Source organism: Ostrea edulis, chromosome 3 (genome assembly GCF_947568905.1).
Source record: "Ostrea edulis chromosome 3, xbOstEdul1.1, whole genome shotgun sequence".
NCBI lineage: Eukaryota > Metazoa > Mollusca > Bivalvia > Ostreida > Ostreidae > Ostrea > Ostrea edulis.
The window spans coordinates 27,877,440-27,899,210 of record NC_079166.1 but is presented as its reverse complement, the minus strand read 5'-3'; the positions used below and the strand labels follow the sequence as shown (position 1 = coordinate 27,899,210).

The 21,771-nt window shown below is 33.4% G+C and overlaps 1 protein-coding gene and 1 long non-coding RNA gene across 2 annotated transcripts; one reads left to right on the top strand and one right to left on the bottom strand.

Moving 5' to 3' along the window:
* Positions 1 to 412: 412 nt before the first annotated feature.
* Positions 413 to 6,078, top strand: LOC125673108 (sulfotransferase 2A8-like). The gene is made up of 5 exons (XM_048909434.2): positions 413 to 560; positions 3,005 to 3,328; positions 4,219 to 4,322; positions 4,420 to 4,567; positions 5,910 to 6,078. The coding sequence occupies exons 1-5, from the start codon at positions 413 to 415 to the stop codon at positions 6,032 to 6,034; spliced, it is 849 nt and encodes a 282-aa protein (XP_048765391.2). The 3' UTR covers positions 6,035 to 6,078.
* A 7,330-nt stretch (positions 6,079 to 13,408) lies between these two features.
* LOC130053320 (uncharacterized) lies at positions 13,409 to 21,655 on the bottom strand. Its single transcript, XR_008801868.1, has 4 exons — positions 21,494 to 21,655; positions 20,332 to 20,411; positions 16,802 to 16,864; positions 13,409 to 13,562 (listed from the first exon to the last, which is right to left on the bottom strand). It is a non-coding gene; the product is annotated as an uncharacterized LOC130053320 (long non-coding RNA).
* Between the last annotated feature and the right edge of the window lie 116 nt (positions 21,656 to 21,771).

Below are 21,771 nucleotides of genomic sequence, written 5' to 3'. Positions count from 1 at the left end.
CATATTCCACAGTATGCTAGGATTGTTTGTACGTGTGCATATATGTGCATATTTTTGTTAGTACGTGTGCGTATAGATGCGTATTTTTGTTTGTTTGTATACATGTATGTACGTATATTTCTTTGTACGTGTGGATATCTGTGCGTATTTTTGTACGTGTGCGCACATTCGTTTTGGTTTGTTCGTGTGCGTATATGCAAGTGCGTATTTTTGTTTTAAAAACGCGTACTTAAAAAAGAATAGATTAGAAAATATAAACTTAACGAATCAGGGATATACGTTTAGATATTGATTGTATATCAAAACATCCATTAAATCCTCCCCTGGTTAATGGAGCACTTACGTGTGCAATACCATACGGCACAATTATTATCAGGTAGCATAAGGAACTTTAACTTCCAGCTTGTATACCATGGCGACGAAGGAAAAATTACGCGTAGATGGACTGGTTTTACCGGGATTTTCGCCCCTTTTAGCTGATGCCCGAAAGCGATTATTGGATATTGAGAATTTACCCATGAGAAAAGACGATGTTCTCATTAGTTCCTATCCAAAATCAGGTAACTCATGATTTTATCAAACATGAATAAATTGAACCTGTCATTATAATAGATTTTTTCTCTCTCTTTCTCATTATATCTTATGGATAGTACAATTTTTACGACAAGAATGTAGAACATTTACAAATAAGATTTAATTATTTTTTTCTTACAAAACAAAATACCGGTCTGTATTCTTCAACTTAGTATCTCATTGAAAGTGAAATAATTTTCTCAGAATTATATATTAATGCATATTGAATAGAGATATGGTGTTATCAAATGCAGTTTCGGAGTTGCCCAATATTTTTGTTCCTTTAGTTTTAAACCCATTTACGACAAGGCGCAATTTTTTTTCGGACACTCGCAGTGGCTGCAAATGTTTGTATCTTTTAACTGAGAGATGATTATCAGCTGTCATGCAACTACCTGTATTTCATGGAAACACAAATATGATAAGTGCTTGAGTATTTGAGAATGAAATAATTTAAACAGAAATCTAACATCACCATCTTTCTTTCTTAAACGAATCAAGCGTGTCAAGGAGATTATAAATGATTTTTTCGGTTGAATTTAATGGCCCGATTCAAACAAATTATCCTTGATATGGTCACTTTAATGTATACCACCGGCTGGGTATGAACAAACTTCACGCTATCATAATTCTCATCCTTATTCATATACCCAATCTATAATATACTATACATCTTGTACCCATCCAAGCATTCAATATAGCACTGAATGTACCTACATCAGATAAGAGCGGCTATCTCGGGAATTTCGTATTGTCCCATACATGTACAACATCGTTTTTCGACAGTGTTAATCAGGCAATGTACTTCACATGCATTGTGTTTCATCATGTATACGTTTGCGTTCTGTTCACCGTTCACCAACCTTTCACCAAGTTACGTTCGCCGTTCACATACCATTCACTCATCGTTCGCTGTACATTCGTTAATCGTGTGTTTAGCGTCCAATCACTGTTCAAGTGGAAAAATCGAACATTTCAGGGACTGTATCCGGTATTCCACAGGTGTCACATATATGAGATTGGTCACTGTTCGTTTTCGTCACTTTTTCATCTATTCCGTCAAATGTAGAATTGTGAAAATGTTTATTCAAAATAGATTTTGTGGTTTAGACACAGATGATCAATCTAGACATCGTACTATGGATATCTTCACCAATGTATGTACTCGACGGCGTTAATTACTAGCACGACAAAATAGAGAGGTAGTGCCATCAAATTGTTCCACAAAACCTCTTTTTATGGACCTCGTCTTTCACGACGGATAATTGTTAAACAAATACCAACAACAACCGTCTTCTTAATAATTCCAAAATTGTATTTTATAACCATAACACCATAACTCCATTCAGTATGCACCAATACAAACATTATCTAATTAAATTTTGTATTTAAGTTTCAATGAAGATTGCGATGATTTTAATGATTTCCAAATATCTGGAATTAATGTACTAAACTGTGGAAAAATTAGCCTGTCATATTTTTTCTTTGTTTGACAAATATCTCTAAACCCTGCCCAATCGATAAATGTCCGACTGATTCCGGAAAACAACCGAAGACAAAAGAGGACTACATAGATCTGAGAAAATAACGCCACCTTTTATAAAACACATATATGTTTCTATATACGAATACAGTCCTTGGAGTAATATAAACACTGGTATTAAGTTTTTCGGTCATCAAAACCTTAAAAAGTTTGAAATTGAAAAGTCTTTCTTCCCTACGTACATGTATTCAAATGAGATAGTTATTTAATAAATATGATTTCCTATAAGGCCTCCAAAATTCACAACAGGGCAAACGCATATCCCTGGAGACACCAAAGGTGCAATAAAGTGTCAGAAGCTTATGCATCTCCTGTTGAACGGTCATATCCTCCTTGAGTACTGTACAATTATCAGGTACAAGTTGCTAAAGTCAGCATGTAAAGAACAACCTCACAAATGGAACAGATAACATTCGACCTAATAAGAAGTTGTATTTGTAATGTCGATCATTAAAATGACCATATATTTTGTGAAGTGCTGACTTCAAACGAGATTATTACAACAATCGTAACATCAAAATATTTGTCAGTATGCCGCCTTAATTTTAAAAATTGATAATATGTAGAACATGCTTTTGCCTATAGAAATAATTGAGATACAGAAAACACACATGCAGATGATAATGGAATATTGCTATATCAAGATAGGAGATTAATATGATCAAGATATATGATATATATGATCAAGATATAGGGTTCACGGTGGGTGTGACCGGTCAACAGGGAATGCTTATTCATCCTACGAATTTGATCCCACTCTGGTATATTCAGGGGTCCGCGTTTTACCAACTCTCTATAGGAGTCACAAGATTGATAACTGTTCGTTATCTTTGCAATTCCTATGAATATTGACAATGGTAATAAGAATATGTGCACTTCTTCATCAAGGCAACCACTGGATGAATGAAATTGTACCTCGTCTTCTGAACTCCATGCTGGATTTTGACCATAGATTGAATTACACGTTTCTGGAGTTCATGCCGGATCTGATGGACCTGCAGGTTATGCCTTCCCCAAGAGTTATGACATCTCATCTTCCATATCAATGTCTGCCAAAAGAACACATTACAAACCGCGGAAAGATGATCCATATCATACGGAACCCAAAAGACATTGCAGTGTCCGCCTTTTATCATTTCAACATAGACCCAACCGTCAAGGATTATGTGTGTCCTGAATGGTCTGAATTTCTGGATGATTTCCTACATGGAGGTACGTTTATTTTCCTTTATTGTCCACTTTGGCTGGACACCTGATCCTACCTCTGGTATATCCAGGGGTCCGTGTTTGCCCAACTCTCTATTTTGTATTACTTATCGCAATTATGAGATTGATTGCTGTTCGTTATCTTCTCCTTCCTTGTAGACATTCAACATTATATGTATATATATGTTAAATAAAATGTAATTCTAATATAAAAAAAAATCAAGTTTTCACCTTTTATCGGAGTCGTAATGTGATGATTCATCACCTTTCTCTTAGATTTCATTGCAATCTACGAATATACATAATTGATAATGTTATGGATATGTTCAAACACTATCTGCTATTCATCATTTTTCCTTTTCAAAATCAATAGCAACAAACGTTTTCTGACAGTGTAAGGAGCTTTATCACATTTTCTATACAAAGTCTGATGATGCTGTAGAAGTAATACCATATAAACAGCATTTCAAGTGGGGATTTAATTTTGGCATTATTTGCGAGAGTGTTGAGGTGGCTAAAATTGGAGACGATTAAATGGGAAAATCGTTAAGTTTGTGTCTCGCTAAAATACAATTTATACGATACACATGTATTTTGATTGCATTATAGTTACAGTTGACTGAATGACAATCGTGGTTTATGCTCCTCAGAGATTATTGACATGTAAAGCAGATCGTTTTCATTTTCTATAGCAGACGAAGTGTTTACGTCACTTATTAATTGTAAACAGATGTGACGTTACAATCTTCGATTTACGTCAGAAGATAAGTTTATAGTAGTTCTCATGAATTTACAGTAAGTTTTATAACCTATTAAAACCTGTGTGATTTTTATAGAATTATTACAAAAAGAAATGTCAAGAGAATTGATAATTCCCTGCTTTAAATTTTACGTAGAAATTTGTTATGGAAGTTGGTTCGACAGAGAGCTTGAGTGGGAGAAAGCAGCACTGGTAAACCCCGAAAACATACTGATTCTTTATTACGAGGAACTGAAAATTGTATGTATACTGATTATACACATGCTTCTGAATTGTTATCGTGTGCCATGTCAAACTCTGTTGTTATTTCAATTTGATGTGATTTTTCTTTTATTAGAATGGATTACAAACGATGAGGAGCCTCTCTGACTTCCTTGGAATTCCACACAGCAGTAAATTTCTGCAAGATGTCTATGAAAAATGTTCTTTTGATGAAGTGCAGAAAAGAAAAATGGGAACTGATGATGAGTACATTTATAGGAAAGGTAACTGTTTACTTTTTTAAATGTTTAAAAACAACTATCGATACTTGTCCTTACATTTGGCAGCCTATGGAAGAGCAAATCATAGTACCATATATTCCAGTAGGTATAAATTGCACCTATATTCCGCAAATATAAAACTGCTTCAAACATGATCTTCTTGATGATGACACGTTTTTGTTGTTTTTTCTTGTTTCATAAGGAGTGATTTATCTAAACTCAATGGACGGGGAGTCATACGGTCAATCTTCAGTCACAATAGATGAAATACACTAAAATATTCTAAAACATTATTAAATTTGTTATGCTTTCAAGAGGTGTAGATATTTAGATTGTTACACTTTAATGCGATCCGAATCATTTTATCGATTGTGGTAGACTATTTTGCATTTTATGAATACTCGGTTAGATTGCATGAATTTTCAGTTAAGCATGTAAATACCTCTCACAAAATCTTATTGCTAGACGTTTTGCGATGTACGTTATGAATGTATTTTATGGAGTTATTTACTGAAATAAATTCTGGGGGAAATCATCCACAGTCATGGTGTTCCCGCATTAAATTACGTCTATTGTTAGCAGTCCTCAGCTCTGACTGTAGGACCCATCAGCAAACTCCGTGTTTTGTTCCAGTGCTACAGAATAGGTTTAATTGATAGCACATGACACAGTTTACAGAGATGGTCACTATTCCTCTTTTTATGGAAGAATTCTTGTTTCGTGCTGGTAGCTCTGATGGTCGTCTCTGTATATACGATCAACCCAAAGAACCTTACATTGGCATTGTCTACTGGTAAGATAATGCGATATCGTTCTTGGGGGTTATATGCTCATTTAATGGTTCATCTGTTAGTTGCAAATGGAAAACATGCACGGATACACTGTTTGGATGACATTTTGTCCCCTATCTTATTCCTTTCTTTCGCAATAACCCCAGCAGATCACTTTTCAAATAGTAAACATACATGAAAGGTGAAGATAACGAACAGTTGTCAATCTAATAACTCTCACAAGCAATACAAAATACAGAGTTGGACAAACACGGTCAACTGGACATACCCGAGGTGGGATCAGGTACCTAGGGGGAGTAATCATGCCCTGTCATATATGACTTAACGTGCATGACTTAATGTGCAAAATCCCTCAATGCTCCCTTTTCTCTATCTAGTCCATGAATCAATATTGTCGCCAGTACCTTTGACGTATGATGTGTAACTTAATAGAAGACATTGTGATTTCTGGTTTTATCATATATCACTACCAATTGAGGAACATCATACTTTTTAAATACTACAGCTGTTTCTTGTGTTCAATGGTGTATTTGTAAGGTTTGTTTTGTTATCAGGGATGGTGGACGATTGGAAGTCACGCTTCACTATCGCTCAAAATGAGAAGACCAATCATGTGTTTAACGAAAGGATGGGTGACTCGAAACTAAGAATACGTATGAATACATCCGGGAAACATTGAGACAGTTTGCAGCTTCAGAACTGGTTGTTCATTTCAGAATCATCTTATCCCTGATTCATTTTGACTTTTAGTATGCATGAATTGATTTTAAACTTTCAAATACAATGAATTGAAGTAAAGCAACATGTTTCTTGCAGTTATCCTTTTAGATTTTACAGAATAATCTTTATCTATAATTTTGACCACAATTTATCCATGATCACTCACTGACAACAAGAATACCGCATGTTGTGCTGGGGTGATCACAAACTGTCAAAATGATCGCTAAAATATCAATCTTTTAATCGAGTTTCCATTCCGTAATCCTCTTGTGTTATATTCTTAAATAATTTCTAATAATAATGTAATATTACCACCTTTTTATGAATCTTTATACTTTACCCCAGGCACATTAACCCCGGTTGGGGCGTTATCGATTTCTTTTCCAATGATACATCTTTAATATTTACTCTGGTTGACCCTCTCCAGCTATTTACATCCTTTATTACTGCCATAGTACAGAAAATGCGGAACACCTGTAAGATAACGTTGATAACTTCTTCAAACCGTGGGGGAAATCTAGTTCAATATTTAAACCTTGTTTTTTTTTCTTCAGATAATTGATTTCACGTTTTGGAGATATTTTTCCACTGGGATCTTGTGAGTCTGTGATACAACGTTCAATATCTAAACCATGAATGCCTTTTGAATGTAAAACTTGTACGGTACCTATTTTGATGCACCAGATGCGCATTTCGACAAATAATGTCTCTTCAGTGATGCTCAACCAATATGCTTGAAATCCGAAATAACACGGAACTTGTAAGAGCTATTTAAGGAAAAAAACAGGGTGCCAAACAAACTGGAGTCAAATTCGTCTAAGGATAAGAGCTATGCATGAGGGAGATAATCCTTAATTTTGAAATGAATTTCTAAATTTTATCACAGCAATTAAAAATACATCCGTATTTTCAAGCTAGTAATGAAGTACTTAGCTAAAGAGCTGTAGAAACCGTCGGGGACTGACAGTTCACCAGCAGAGGCCTCGATCCAGGGGTCATCATGTTAAATTTATACGGTATCAATTTTGATGCACCAGATTTGCAGTTCGACAAAAAATATCTCTTAAGTGATGCTCAACCGAAATCTAGTACAATTTGTCGTTATCTGTGCATATATATAACATTTTAGGAGAGCTACATATGTTCCATTATTGTATATCATTTTATAACAAGAATTACTTTACAACAGCCGCACTAGATATACTGATGTATTTAGTGACAATTCTTCTTATTGTATGTTTTTAATGTTTTTCCTCCATTTATCTTAATATATGCTATCAATAACAGTAAACCATCTTTATTTTTATAAATATTAAGATTAAAAAAGTTGAAACTTGGCCATTTAGTGTTGGCAATTAATGTGGATGTATGTTTTTAAACTCTACACAATGTGAAAGTTTCTGTTACAGGGATTTGTCCAGTCTCGTTTAAAGTCAGTATCTCTTAAACTTTATGGTCGTTATAAGGATGAAAGTTGAAGATAGCGAAGAGTGATCAATCCCATAACTCATATAGGCAATACAAAATAATGGAAGTATAGAAATAGAGCAAACCTAGAGATCGTGGTCCTTGGTATTAAATTATGAGATTGATCACTCTTCGTTGTCTTCACCTTTCATTGGGCTACAAAGTGGTAGACTCGACCTATCAGCACTTGTAATCTACTTTTGATTTATTTCCATCAACCACTTCAGTCTATTATTATTAACGTACAAATCATTCATGAAATAAATACAACATGTACATCACCATATCTATACTAATATACATTTGTTAAAGGTGTCATACTGTACAATAAACCCTTCGACTTTTTGCACTTCGAATAGGTCAAAATTGATTGAATGCAGAGTAGGAAAATTCTAGCAGTTTTGCCGGTTTCAAAAATTATACAAAAATTGCAATTCATTTTCTCAAAATATAAGACAAAACATTAAAAAGTGGTGTTTTTAGATAAGATATTTTAGTTCTTGGACAAGATTTTCATAATTTTTAATCAAATTTTGATTATCATGGGCACTCGTTTTAAAAATCGGTGTTCTGTTTAAAAAAACCCCACCAAATTAATAAACCTACAACAATTTGAATGAGTTATAAATGTTTATGACTTGTATCTGTGTGAACTCAAACACCATAGAGTTTTCCGGGTCTGTGATCGGTCGACAGGGGATGCTTACTCCTCCTAGGTACCTGATCCCACCCCTGGTGTGTTCAGGGGTCCGTGTTTTCCCAACTATCTATTTTGTATTGCTTATAGGAGTTAGCAAATTGACCATTGTTCGTTTACTCATTCCTGGTACCTGATCCTATTTGTGAAAATATCGAATGGTGATAGGTCCTATGACTCCTTCAAAGAATAAAAATCAAGAATATGGACAAACATGAACCCTTGACACACCAAAAGTGAGATGAGGAGCATGCACCGTTGACCGGTCACACCCACCATAAGCTCTGTGAACTTGTTATAGGGCTTGATTGGTCATCCTAAGCACATGCTCCCAACTCTGTTGTTTGCAGGGTTTCGTTTTGTTGAATGTGTGTGAAATTTCATTTTGAAAATGGGCGATATGAAATTACTGGATAACCGTGGCCTCAAACACATTTATTGAACTCAGCTCCTCAAAATTCCTCATTTCCGATGTGTTTATTTTACACAATATTGTTCGATACTGAATACATTTTACGGTACATTGATTGTGTAGTTATAACACTGGACGAAGCCACACAATGCATGTTTATTTTAATGATTTACAAACGTTTCTGCATTGATGTTTCGTAATTAAATGAATAAAACTAGTGTAGTCAACGGATAACTAAAATGATGCAAGTGGTGAAAGTAGAATGTCTTTTTTGAATAATGAATTGAACACTCTTTAAACGGATATGGGGATAAGAAACACATCTGCGTAATAATTGTTGAAGATGTATGGAATTATCTTTCACTAGGCGACTAGACTGAGGGGTCGTCGGAGTAGGAAATACGTATAAACATTGTAATTTCATAATAATTTGTTTTAACGCTGATAGCACACGTACATTTACCATACTATAGGCGTCAAACGAGTGTACAATACACGTATTATCGATTTTCTTGGATAGTACATTTGTAGTGTAACATCTGTCAGTTGCACATTCTATGAGACTACCGGGGTATCCATGATATCGAGACAAATTATTATTACCTAAGCATATAAACAAATAAACATATAAACAAAATATGAAAAAGGATGTTTTTTAAAGAAATATTTTAATGAAATATCACGTAAGTTTTTTTTTTCTTTTCTCAGGGATTATGTTTTGCAATGAACAATAACTCCATCGTCAAGTTATGATATGTGACGAATATACAGCTACATTTCAAACCCCGCGCAGTGTGAAACAAATGTGTTTAAAATATTAATTCGATTTTGCACATTATTTTCCACTGCATTATTTTAGACTAAGGAGTCGTCTTCAATATCAATGTCGTGATGAAGTGCACAGCAAACACGAAGAGGGTCGTGATATAAAAGCATGCGCAACTTTTCACGTTAGTGTACAGCTTGAATTTGTCTTAGCACATATTGATGCCTTAACATATATTGGTATTACAGTAAATCCGACTTCTCAGCAGCAGTGCACGAATGTTATAATGTGATGCATGTAATTTTAGTGACAAAACAAAAACAGGAGAAGAGCACCGCATTCTAATTAGTCTATATTATATCCACGCATGAGAAAGTGTGAATTCCCGACCAAATTATACAACTTCCATTGACTATCATCAGCACATAAAGAGTGTTAAAAAGTATTGATTTCGAAGACAATAACACACGTGATACGCTTGTTAAAGTGAATATAATATGTAGACATTACAGTAACCCCGCCTTCACAGTACAGGCTGTCAACATTGCATGAACGGGTATACCCACGTGGTGATGTGATATATCTCATTGACAAATCAGAACAAGGAAGAAGTGATGCGGTGTTATCAGTGTTTATCGTATATAACCGAGGTACATGTATTTACTCGGTCATTAAGTAGTGTTCATGGTTACTATTAACTTTCACCAGTAGACGTCATGTGTTCTGAATTATTAATATTTGAAACTCTGGCGCAGTTCGTGGTGCATTCTAAATTTAAAGAATGTCAAATTCACCTTGTAAGACATGGCTGGACAGCTAGGATTTTGAATAAAGGTAACTCCACACTTGCATTATCATCTGATAAAAGCATTTAAAAAATGTCTATTTAATTTCATTTTTTAAAGTTACAACTTATCATTTATCAAATAAAAAACAGATCGGTGCACTTTTGGAGATATGATTGATTGAATAATGTTTAACGTCCCTCTCTAGAATCTTTCACTCATATGGAGATGACACCATTGCCGGTGAAGGGCTGCAAAATTTGGACCTATGCTCGGCGCTTATGGCCATTGAGCAGGGAGGGTTCTTTATCGTGCCACACCTGCTGTGACATGGGACCTCGGTTCTTGCGGTCTCATTCGAAGGACCGCCCCATTTAGTCGCCTCTTACGACAAGCAAAGGGGTATTGAGGATAAATAAGATGGCAAATTCAAGATATACATCTCCCTTAAACAGCATTATAAAAAGTCATACAAACTGGTTATATACAACAGTATTCTTAACACTTTCATGAAAATGTTTTTTGTTTTTTTTTTACAAAAATTATCTGTCAAAAACAAAGAAAAACTCTCGCATAATGTACTTCATAAAGAACTCAATGAAAAGGGAATTCAATATTTTGAAACATCTCATTTCTTTTTCATATGTAGCTTAGAAATTACTGCCAGGATGACAATGGTTCAGGAATCGACATTTTCTGTTGATTTGATGGGTTTAATGCGTCAGATTCACTCCGATTTTATTAAGTTATATGTATTCAATCACATATAATTTAAATGCTACTTCTTTTATTTTTCAATTTATTTGCCGTCAGTTATACATATGTAGCTTGTATTGCTTTAAGGTATCCGCGACACTTTGTGTTCTCTAACTTCTTGCGATACTTTAAGATATTCAGGTGCACTTTTATGTTGTCGATGGTCTCGCGATACTTTATTGAGACTTCTGAAATATTTTATATTTAACAAGATTTTTTACAATATTTTTTTTTAAATTTTAATTATTCTGTATAACGAAAATGTGTGATTTTCTTATGTTAACATATGCTTTTGTTTTTGCATGCTGACATCTTCAAAAATGTGGCAATATACACATTTTCTTTGGTTATTAATTAAATATATCTATATTGAATTGAAATCAATACAGTTTTTCCATTTTCAACCATTAATATTGATAAGTTTTGATGTTTTCTGCCACACTCAAAATTTTTTCAGTTATATGGTGGCGCCCAGTTTTTATTGGGGGAAGAGAGAATCCAGGTACAATGTACCTAGGAAGAGACCACCGACCTTCCGAAAGTAAACTGGGAAACTTTCTCACTTACCGGCGCGAGCGGGATTCGAACCCGCACCGACAGAGGTGAGAGGCCGTGTGATTTTGAGCGCAATGCTCAAACTACTCGGCCACGGAGGCCCAAATATTGATAAGTCACATGAGGATCAAACCACCTTAAATAAATGAAGTCATTACATTTTTAAAAAGCATTTAAAGCGAAAGATGTCTTTGTCTAAATATGACGCAACTCATTTTTGCAAGGTTATTTTCCCCCTCGATATGCTTTTTTAAAATTTTCCCGTTGAATGCAATATTTTAATATTTTTGAACAGCAGATATTCCCTGCTCTCAGAACATATACATATTATGCTAATGCCTGGCAAAATTATGGGAACATAGAAATTGTTTACACATGTACGTTTTGTTACGCTTTTATTTATCAATGTTTAAACAGATTAGCATTCCCGGTTGTAATACATGGTAATGTCATTTATCACTAAACTATTTCTGAATTGATCTTTCGCAAATCAATCAATAAAAATATAGTAAATGAATAAGAATGAGGTAGACGAACGTGGATAAAGTAAACTTCAGTTCCGTCTAATATGCAATTAATGAGGAAGGTTACACCAGAGAAACTTGATATGGATTAACAAAAATAAGGATATGTAAAACAATATTTTGAATTTACATAGCAAAAAATACAAGTTAGAGAAGGGGACTAAAATAATGTATGTTTTTCGTAACGTCGTTAATTTAATTTGACTGTAAAATGGCAATTTGGCCTATTTGATAAACTAGTGAAAAGAATATATTGTACGGATTGTGAAATTGCGAATTTATTAATTTTGATATCATAGAAAGATTACTTTTAAAATTTTGTAAGTTGCTTTTGAATCTTAGGAAATGATATAAGGTGAATGAGGATTATATCTTATGCCATACTATATAAAGTACTAAGATCCCAGCTTTTGTAAATTTATTGATGACAATGATAGTTACAAGACTCTCGATCATTTTGTATACGTCCTGTTTGTTTACATTAACAAATGATAGTGTGTTATTTCCACATGTATGAAAGTATACAAGGAATACAAAATAAAGCGTTGGCCAAACACGTATCCCCTAACATACCAGAGCTTAGTAGAAGTAAGAATCCCCTGTCGACTGGTCACACCCACTGTGAGCCCCACATCCTGATCAGGTAAACGGAATAAACAGCCCAACAATTGGTATGAAACACGTTAAACAGCATTTTACCCAATGATGGGTTATCAGGAAAAAGTAGATAATTATAACGACCATAGAATTTGCAATATGCTGACTTTAAACGAAACTTGAAACCCCTGAAACATGAACTTATTTGACGGTAGCCTGCCCCGATTCAAAACTTGATAATACACATAAAAGCTCTTACGTATCGAATCAGTTGAGAACTCTGCATTGAATGACGTTGGTTTGTTTAATTTCTGGTATTCACGGAATTTTAATTCCATGAGACTAAAATACACAGTTCATAGAACATGATCTGATCAGTTGAATGCAAGGTGAAGATAACGAACAGTGATCAATTTCATAACTCCTATAAGCAATACAAAATAGATAGTTGGGCAAACACGGACTCCTGGACACACCAGAGGTGGGATCAGGTGCCTATGATGAGTAATCATCCCCTGTTGACCGGTCACACCCGCCGTGAGCCCTATATCCTGACCAGGTTAACGGAGTTATCCGCAATCAAAATCAGTGTGCCAAAAACGGCTCAACAATCGGTATGAAACACGTCAGACAGCATTTGACCCAATGTGAGGTTGTACTGACGAACTAGATCGGCTTAAGAAGAACGGCTTAACAATCGGTACTCCTCCTGGGCATAAAACAATTAACTTTTACCTGTTAATTGAATAACATAGACAAAGATTTTTTGTGTTTTTTATAGAAAATTTACAATATAAAAGTCTTAACACACGCTACAGAATTACATGGGTTTTTCAAATTGTTTTCAACACATATTCCACCGCAAGGTCATGGATAAGTTCACAAGCGGCAATCGTCAGCTGCTTGTCAAATGGAGCACGTGGATCTCCTGTGTAATAAAGAAATCGAAAAAACTTAAAGTGGTTAAAATGTTTTCTTAAGTTTGTTTGTTGTTTTTTTTTTAAATTTCATCATTTATTAAAAAGTATACATATTATTTGGGATAGAATATCCTCGGATACTCCTGCATAATTCTCACCAATGATGCCAGGGGCCCATTGGATTTGAATGTATTTTATTATGATTATTATTTCATATAAGGCATATATATAATTGATATGAAAATACATAATATCCCTATATGTATAATAGCATATCTCAAATAGTTGTCACAAATATTTTTTGAAGTCATAGAAATATCATATACAACGTTAATGTAGATATAGCAACAGTAGAATAAAATAGAAATTATTCAAGGAATACTATATAAACTATTAAAAGACCAATCAGAGTGTTTCGTTTGATTTTCTTTTTTATCCTTTTAATTTGCATTCTACATCTATCAAATGAAGTTAAAGATTAATCGTTGTACTTTTTTCATAAAGTCTTTATCAGGGAGACATATAATTAACGATACACATGTTAATTTTGAAATGGTAAGTGTATTTATTATGCATGCTTTACCAAAATGTGTTAATTTTCTTCTTTTCCAGGATTCAAACAGTTTTTCCATTTCATTATATATTCTCATCCAATTTTTATTGTAACATTCTTCTTTATCGTGACCTAAAATGCCTAGACATTTGACCGCTTTACTCTAATACCAAAAAGTTTTTCAAACTGATTTTTCAAACTTCCAAGCAAAATACATTCAATTTTGTTGGTATTAATTTTAAAACCAGCACTTTCACAGAATCTATTTATTTCATCTAGGGCATTTTTCATAGAAATTACATTATTTACCGCAACTGTTAAATCGTCTGCGTGCTGTATACTCTTTATTTCAGAATTATTTATCACAAAACCGTTAATGCTGTTGTTTTTTATTCTAATCGCTAAGATTTCTGCTACTAAAAGAAAAAGGAGGGTTGATAGGGACACCCTTGTCTAACCCCCCTTGTCATCGAGCATATTTTAGAAAGCCATACATTATTTTTCATTTTAAATATTTGTTCTGTATATAGAATATTAGTCCATTTGGTAAAATCATTCCTTATATTGAATTTATTCAACACTTTAAAAAGAAAATTCCATTCTACAGAATCGAATCTTTTTCAAAATCTAATAATAGTTATATTCTTTCCAAATTTTCAGTTTCACAATATTCAAATATGTCTATTAGGAGTCTTGCATTCTCCCCAATATAACGTCCTTTTATATAAGCAGTTTGGTTTTCATTAATTATACCTGATAACAAGTTTTGCAGTCTTTTAGCAAAAATAATGGCAATTATTTTATAGTTAGTATTTGTCAAACTTATCGGTCTATAATTCTTTAGTTGATTCTATGTTCCCTTTTTAAAAACCAATGATATTACTGATAATCTTTGAGTATATTTCATCGTTTCATTGTTAAAGTAGGGGTCTAGTAGCGTGATGTCATGTCCGGATCTAACTCCGGTATTGGTTCACATGTTATTATTATTGGGTGGATTTATACTGTTTTTACATTTACCTGGATGTTTTTTAATTTAGTAAAATGAATACAATAACACTCTATCACTTATATTTAAGTAGACTATGGCTCCAATTTTTTCTCTCCATTTTTTGTCATCTAATTCACACATAAAACCAGAGGTACATATTTGTTTAATTGATATACAGGGACATTACATGTTAAAATCATCTGTAAATTAAAAACAAAATCATGGTATGCAATCATGCACTTGTGGAATTAAATAAAACAATTCTGCACTTGTTATATATTTGTTATCTTGTTATATATGTGTTATCTTCTGTTATGTGAAAATCATCTTCAAAATGGCTATTTTGGCCCATAAAAATGTAAATATAAATTGAGAGGGGTTCTGGTGCAAAGGTGGTGCTGATTGATTATATAGTGAAAATGCAATATTTCTTTGAAAATCTTCTTCTATGTCACTGGGTATTAGGTAGCCAAACTAATAGCATAGTTATGATGAGCATAGATGACTCTCCTGAAATTCTGAAATTCATGGCCCCAGGGTTAGGGGTTCTGGTGTTTGGGCGGGACCCTATTGATCTTATATAGTGAAAATGCATTTTATTTCTTTGAAAATCATCTTCTCTGCCCCTGGGTATTAAGTAGACAAACTAATAGCATGATTCTGATGAGCATACATATAAACATATATATTTTAAGTTAATTGCGGAAGGTTTTTACTTTAAATCAATCCGGGAATATAGTTGCCTACTATACACTTCATGCATTAGTTGCCTATCATAACAGTCGAGCAGCTTGATAGAACTTTTGAATCTTGCAACATTGTGTTTGTAATAAATAAAGTTTTGAAATAAATAATTTCCCTTTTTATGCATATTACTTGAGGAGGGGGTCATATTGAGTTGCACCTGTTGTTAAGTTGGTAGGTTGGTCAGTAGACCAAATTTCTACTCAATATCTAAATATATCTAGAGAATGCTGTTTATTACACATCATACTTATTGCACTGTTACCTCATGAAAAGGAGTTGGCTCCAATTTTGTGGTCAAGAGTTAAAGTACTCTAATCAGTAGTATTTGACTTATCCTGATATCCGATGCTCTCGGCCTCACAAAGGTAGAGGCGGGCATGTGGAAATTGAAGTACAAGCCCAAACGGCATGTGAATTTAGAGGCTTAAACCTTTAGCGATGTACCTTTCCTTTTGATTCAAACGATCAATTTATTCATCAGATGTAACATTATGAAATAGCCAATTAAATAACACTGGTAACAATTAAAATACACTGAAAAGTTCGATTAAGGACATACGCAATGTAGTTTTGAACTTTAATTTTCTGTCATTTACGATTAGTAATGAAATTGAGAACAGAAGATGTATTGTAGCTAAAGATGTGGAAAAATAGATTTCCTTTGGTGGGAAAAGGCAACTAATAAAATTGATTAATAAATCACTGGGCATGTAAGTATTTGTTTGAGCTAATCTAATTAGTATACATGCCTGCCCAAAGGGCATGTGCTGGAAAAAAAAATTGGCAAATCTTGTCCATTCAATATCCTGAGAACCATTTCCTTGAAAGACATCAAACTTGATACACTGGTTCCCTTGTAGAGTAAATGGCCCTGTTGATTTTGCGGTCATCAGATCAAAGGTTAAAAATCGAACTAAAAATGCAAAGATCTACACCCTTAAAAATATCTGGAGTACCCTTTGCTCGACAGAGGTCAGACTTGATGCACTGGTTCCTTTCGTCGGAGATGACCATTGTAGCTAATAAAATCACAAAGACAAGGGTAAACTGAATAATAGGAATATATACAACTACTCAATACTTTAAGAACCCTTTGCTTGACAGACATTAAATTATTATGTATATTGGTTTTATCTAAGGAGTAAATAACCCTTTTCTTTATGATGTCTCAGACCTAGGTTTTTTAAAAAGGATTATTGATTGAACATAAAAATGACACATGTACTTCATGACCACATAGCTATTCAATGTTTCTTCCATCCAAAAGTAAAATTCTTATATTTAAACACAAACCTAATTCAAACATTGGAAGGTTGTTACATGATACTCAGGTGACCTATAAGGCCCCTGGGCCTCTTGTTATATTTTTCATCTTGTAAGTGTGGAACGTTTAATTTCGTTCGAAATTATAAAGTGAAATTTTAAAAATCTATGATCAGCCATTCAAGATCCTTTGGAGTGAGTGCCTGGAATTTTTCTTATTATGATTCCGCTAATTTTGGGACAAAAGTTACCCTTAATGAAAACATAATCTATCCAACTTTTTTGATTATTGTCAGCATCACATCATGTTGGACCACACATATCGGAATAATTTCTTTTCCAATTAAATCAAAACTATTTAATATATTTCTAAAGTGAATCTATAATTTTGTCATGTTTATCATTTAATTGACAGTTGAAATATCCACAGAGAATTATGTTGTCGTTTAAACAATTGTTTGAAATAAAACATTTTAAATTCTTGAATAAATCACATCTTTTACATATCATATTGGGAGCATATATAAGAAGAATAGAAAATATACGACCCTTTATATCAACATTTAAGAGAATTTTTCTACCACCTAAAGACCGTTTAACATTCAAAACTTCAACATCAAGATTTTCTCTAAATAAAATTGAGACACCTTTACTAAATACTGAGTCGCTGTAGTTATGGAACGATTTAGTGTGTTTCTTGTAAAACTACAATATCTATTTTGGTTTATAATAGCCATGAATATAATTTATTCCTGTTAACATCAATATTTATACCTCTAAAATTTACTGATATATTTATCTTTTCCATAGTGTATAGTGTCAAATATAATGAAATTATGATATAAACACAATGAAGTACGTTAAACAACAATTGGTAGTACTAATGTATCTAAACATCATTACCGCAATTTCAAGATCCAGTCCTTGGTGCAGTCCGTTCAAGTTCGTATCTATTATACGTGTACCGGGAATCAGTTCGGAGTCTCTCCATTCGCGAATTCACCAGGGTCAGAGTCATTTTCCGATGACGTATCGCATCCTGACGTGGATTCGACTTCCGTTTCAGCGCGCAAAATGTTTTCTTAAGTTGCGCTTTTCTAAGTAAATAGATTAAACGATATTGCTGCTTCATCACAGAAATCGATTTTTGATGGTAACTAATAATAATAGACTTACGGTAGTGATTGCATGAGTCATTGAAAATTAATGAATCTATATATATATATATATATATATATATATATATACTTATTTTTTTTTTACATATTTTGTAGTTGACAATATCTGTAACTCCTTATGAAAGTATCATGTATGATTTTCACGGGGAATGTGACGCTACGGTTTTCATAGTAACCCTGCTTGTCGACTTTCTGTAATAAAAGGTACATGTTTTTTAAAGGGCGTTTAAAATTGATACAAAAAGTGAGTGATACACATTTTATATCAAAATAAGGTTGAAGCCTTAATTGATATATAATATGTATTAAGATGTCCATTTACTTTCATATGAAGTAGAAGCACAGCTGCTTATGAGCATTTTCGCTATTTTTAGAGGACAATCATTCACCAAAGCAGACATATTTTCACCCCTTGGTAAATAAGTGACCAATGAATTCCCTTTCATTTTTATAGATGTTTTAATATATGCTAGTAGGAATTTTTCCTGAAAGTATCCATTTTGATATGTTGATTTTAAGGTTCACTATGGCGCTATGAGCATTATATACATGTAGTTACATCTTCCTCTCCTTATATAAATAATGCAGGTGATAATACGATAAATATGATATTAAATGTATTTATTTTAACTCATACATTTATTAAAACTATAAAACGTTTTGTCTATTATTGAATTGATTCCACATAGAATGATAATACTGTTGCTTTGGAGATGTATTTATTACTTCCTGTTTGAAATTACTTGCATATCCATGCTCTGTAAAATGTATGTTGACAACGAGGGGAATATAATCCAGCCGATGTAAATTGTGCATTGTGACGTCGTATTACCTTCGACGGTTTTTTTCCTTCCAAACCAACCGATTATCAATAACAAAACTTTCTTATTTTCATATCAGAAGAATCAACTGAACTAATTGAGAAAAATATATTAACAGCAAGTGCCGTTTAAAAAAACACACTTTATGATTTCTCTTATCGTCCACGTTATATTTAGTAAACTCCCTCGATTTCCTCTTAGCTGACGATCTCAAACTTGACGAAAGAAATATCTGTAGCAAAATAAAGTGTCTTAAATCTATGTTAAGAGTACTTAAGAAAAATATGATAGGAATGATCAATATTATTTGCTCAAAATGACGCGTTTACGTAACCTGTGTTTCCTTTGTCTAACAGTTTCCCTTAGGTATTATATATTCAGTATTTTAATTAGATTTATGTGATATAATGCTATATACATGTTATGAAATTTATGACATCATATATTATAGTTTTTAGGCATAGTGGTTTGTGAATTAAATTTGCGTTAATAAGACTGAAAATTAACAGGGGAGTGGGAGTACATGTATCACGGATACTTAAACTATGACTATTATTTAAAAAGGATTAAAACGTAAGGGGTTTTCATTTTTATTTTTATTTTACTTGCATTTTTTAAACACATTTTCACTTTACCTTGCGTCTTGTTATATCTGACAAGTCTCTGTTTCCATCGTCTGGCATTACTGATGCTCAAGCCCGTGATGTATTCCGGAATCGGAAACGAAAATAGTCTCTATTTAGATACTTCACGAATAAACCCCGTTGCAATCACTACCTTAACTATAAATCCATTCATTTTAGCCAAACCTGAATATATTTTAGTTCTAAGGATTTTTTTCGAAAAACTATTCCGGATTTCTAAGGAAAATAGGCTAGCAGATAGGATAGCATTTCGTTTTATGACTAGGCAATATCGGGATAAAGATTACACAAAAGTTGAGGCAATGTTTTTTTTCTTAATATTCAGAAGCAACTGAAAATAATTATAGAAAAAATATGCCAAAGAAATGCGCATCTGGTGCATCAAAATTGGTAGCGTATAAGTTTTACATCAACAAGGGCGAAAAAAAAAATGCTGAAGTTATTAGAAATGGAAGAAAAATTGTGGAAGGACCAGTTAGAGGACATACAATGAATTTGAAGGAGAATTAGATGCATCAGCCATATGGAGAATCCGTTAAAACACTTTAAGAACTATGTCGTAATAGTAGTTGTGGGTTACCTGCTTACTGTGTATATTTTGTCCGTTTAATATGCTGTTCATGTAGCGGCCCTGGTGAAGTTCAATTGACTAATGGTGATCTGTAAAAGTTTATTCTTTCATAAACGTAAGAACTGAAGCATACAGGTAAATGCCAGACAATGGGCTAAATATGAAAAAGGAGAACTTGATAAATTGTCAGAAAATATTAAAAGTGTGAGGAATATCAAAATTCCGCATTAGAGATATTAACACAAAAGCACATACCATCTATCCTTCTGTGTTTAGTAAACCAGAATCAAATAGGTTACATGAGCAATACATTTTGGTTCCAGCTCACAAAGCTTGTACCAACATTGTCTTTGTTTTTAAGGTCCATTATCACTACTGTATTTTAAACGAACTTGGCATTAATTCCAGTGTTGGTAATCGTACTTATATTATTCCAACTGCCCTTTCAGAAAATGAAATTCTTCGAAATCATAATTCAGTTTTAGATACATCTCATATACTGATCAATGCGTTGAATGACTATGAGTTACCGTACTTATACTGGATTCGTAAATTACACAAACACCCTTACAAACAAAGGTATATTGCTGGATGCAGTAAGTGCTTTATCAAACCCCCTATCTTTGCTCTTTAAGGACAGCTGTGAAGTAGAAACTTGAAACTTACTGTGCAACTACATCTGCCAGAAGTGGTGTACGTCAAATGGGGATTCTAACAAATTCTAAAGAATAATTCTAAAGAATTTTTAGTAAACTTGAAATCGCAAAACTTTTCTCAAATCAACAACATTAAAACGTGTGACTTTTCAACAATCCCTAATCAAAATCAGGGTGCCAAGAACGATATAACAATCGGTATGAAACACGTCAGACAGCATTTAACCCAATGATAGGTTGTATTGTCAAACTATATCATAAAGTTATTGAACAACGGCCCAATTACATGCCTTGTATTTTACCTTTCGAACACGGTCTTATTTTTCATACCCTTCCTTTTCATCAATGCATCAAAATTATCTAATTTCGTCACTTGAAAACATTGTAAATAGTGAGCGAAAGTATAATTAAATGAATAAATACAGTTCTTTTAGATAAAGTTTTAAGCTACACGTATAATTCAAATGTATTATATGAATCGTATTGTATTGTTTAACACAAGGAAGGACACTGACCTTGGAACGAAATAGTCACTCCGTAGTTATATCTTTCTTCAGTCAGATTTTGCAATATGCCTGATCTGAATAGCAAAGCAAACAAAGACGATAATATAGGAATTATAAATTGCTTAACCTTTAGCACGGGTTTTTGATCAGTTTCTATCCATTATGTATACATCATCCAAAATCGTCAGAAAAAGTGCGTCCACTCAGAAGAACGTTTTATATATATTTCGTTTTGACAGGGACACACACGACAAAGTATCAGGTTTCCTATGAAAAGAGTCAGTTTT

Bases quoted from the DNA above. Each gene is read 5' to 3' on its own strand.
- LOC125673108 (XM_048909434.2), top strand. From the start codon at position 413: ATGGCGACGAAGGAAAAATTACGCGTAGATGGACTGGTTTTACCGGGA. The intron at 3,329-4,218 runs GTACGTTTATTT...AATTTTACGTAG, and splicing joins GGATGATTTCCTACATGGAG to AAATTTGTTATGGAAGTTGG. The intron at 4,323-4,419 runs GTATGTATACTG...TTCTTTTATTAG, and splicing joins ATTACGAGGAACTGAAAATT to AATGGATTACAAACGATGAG.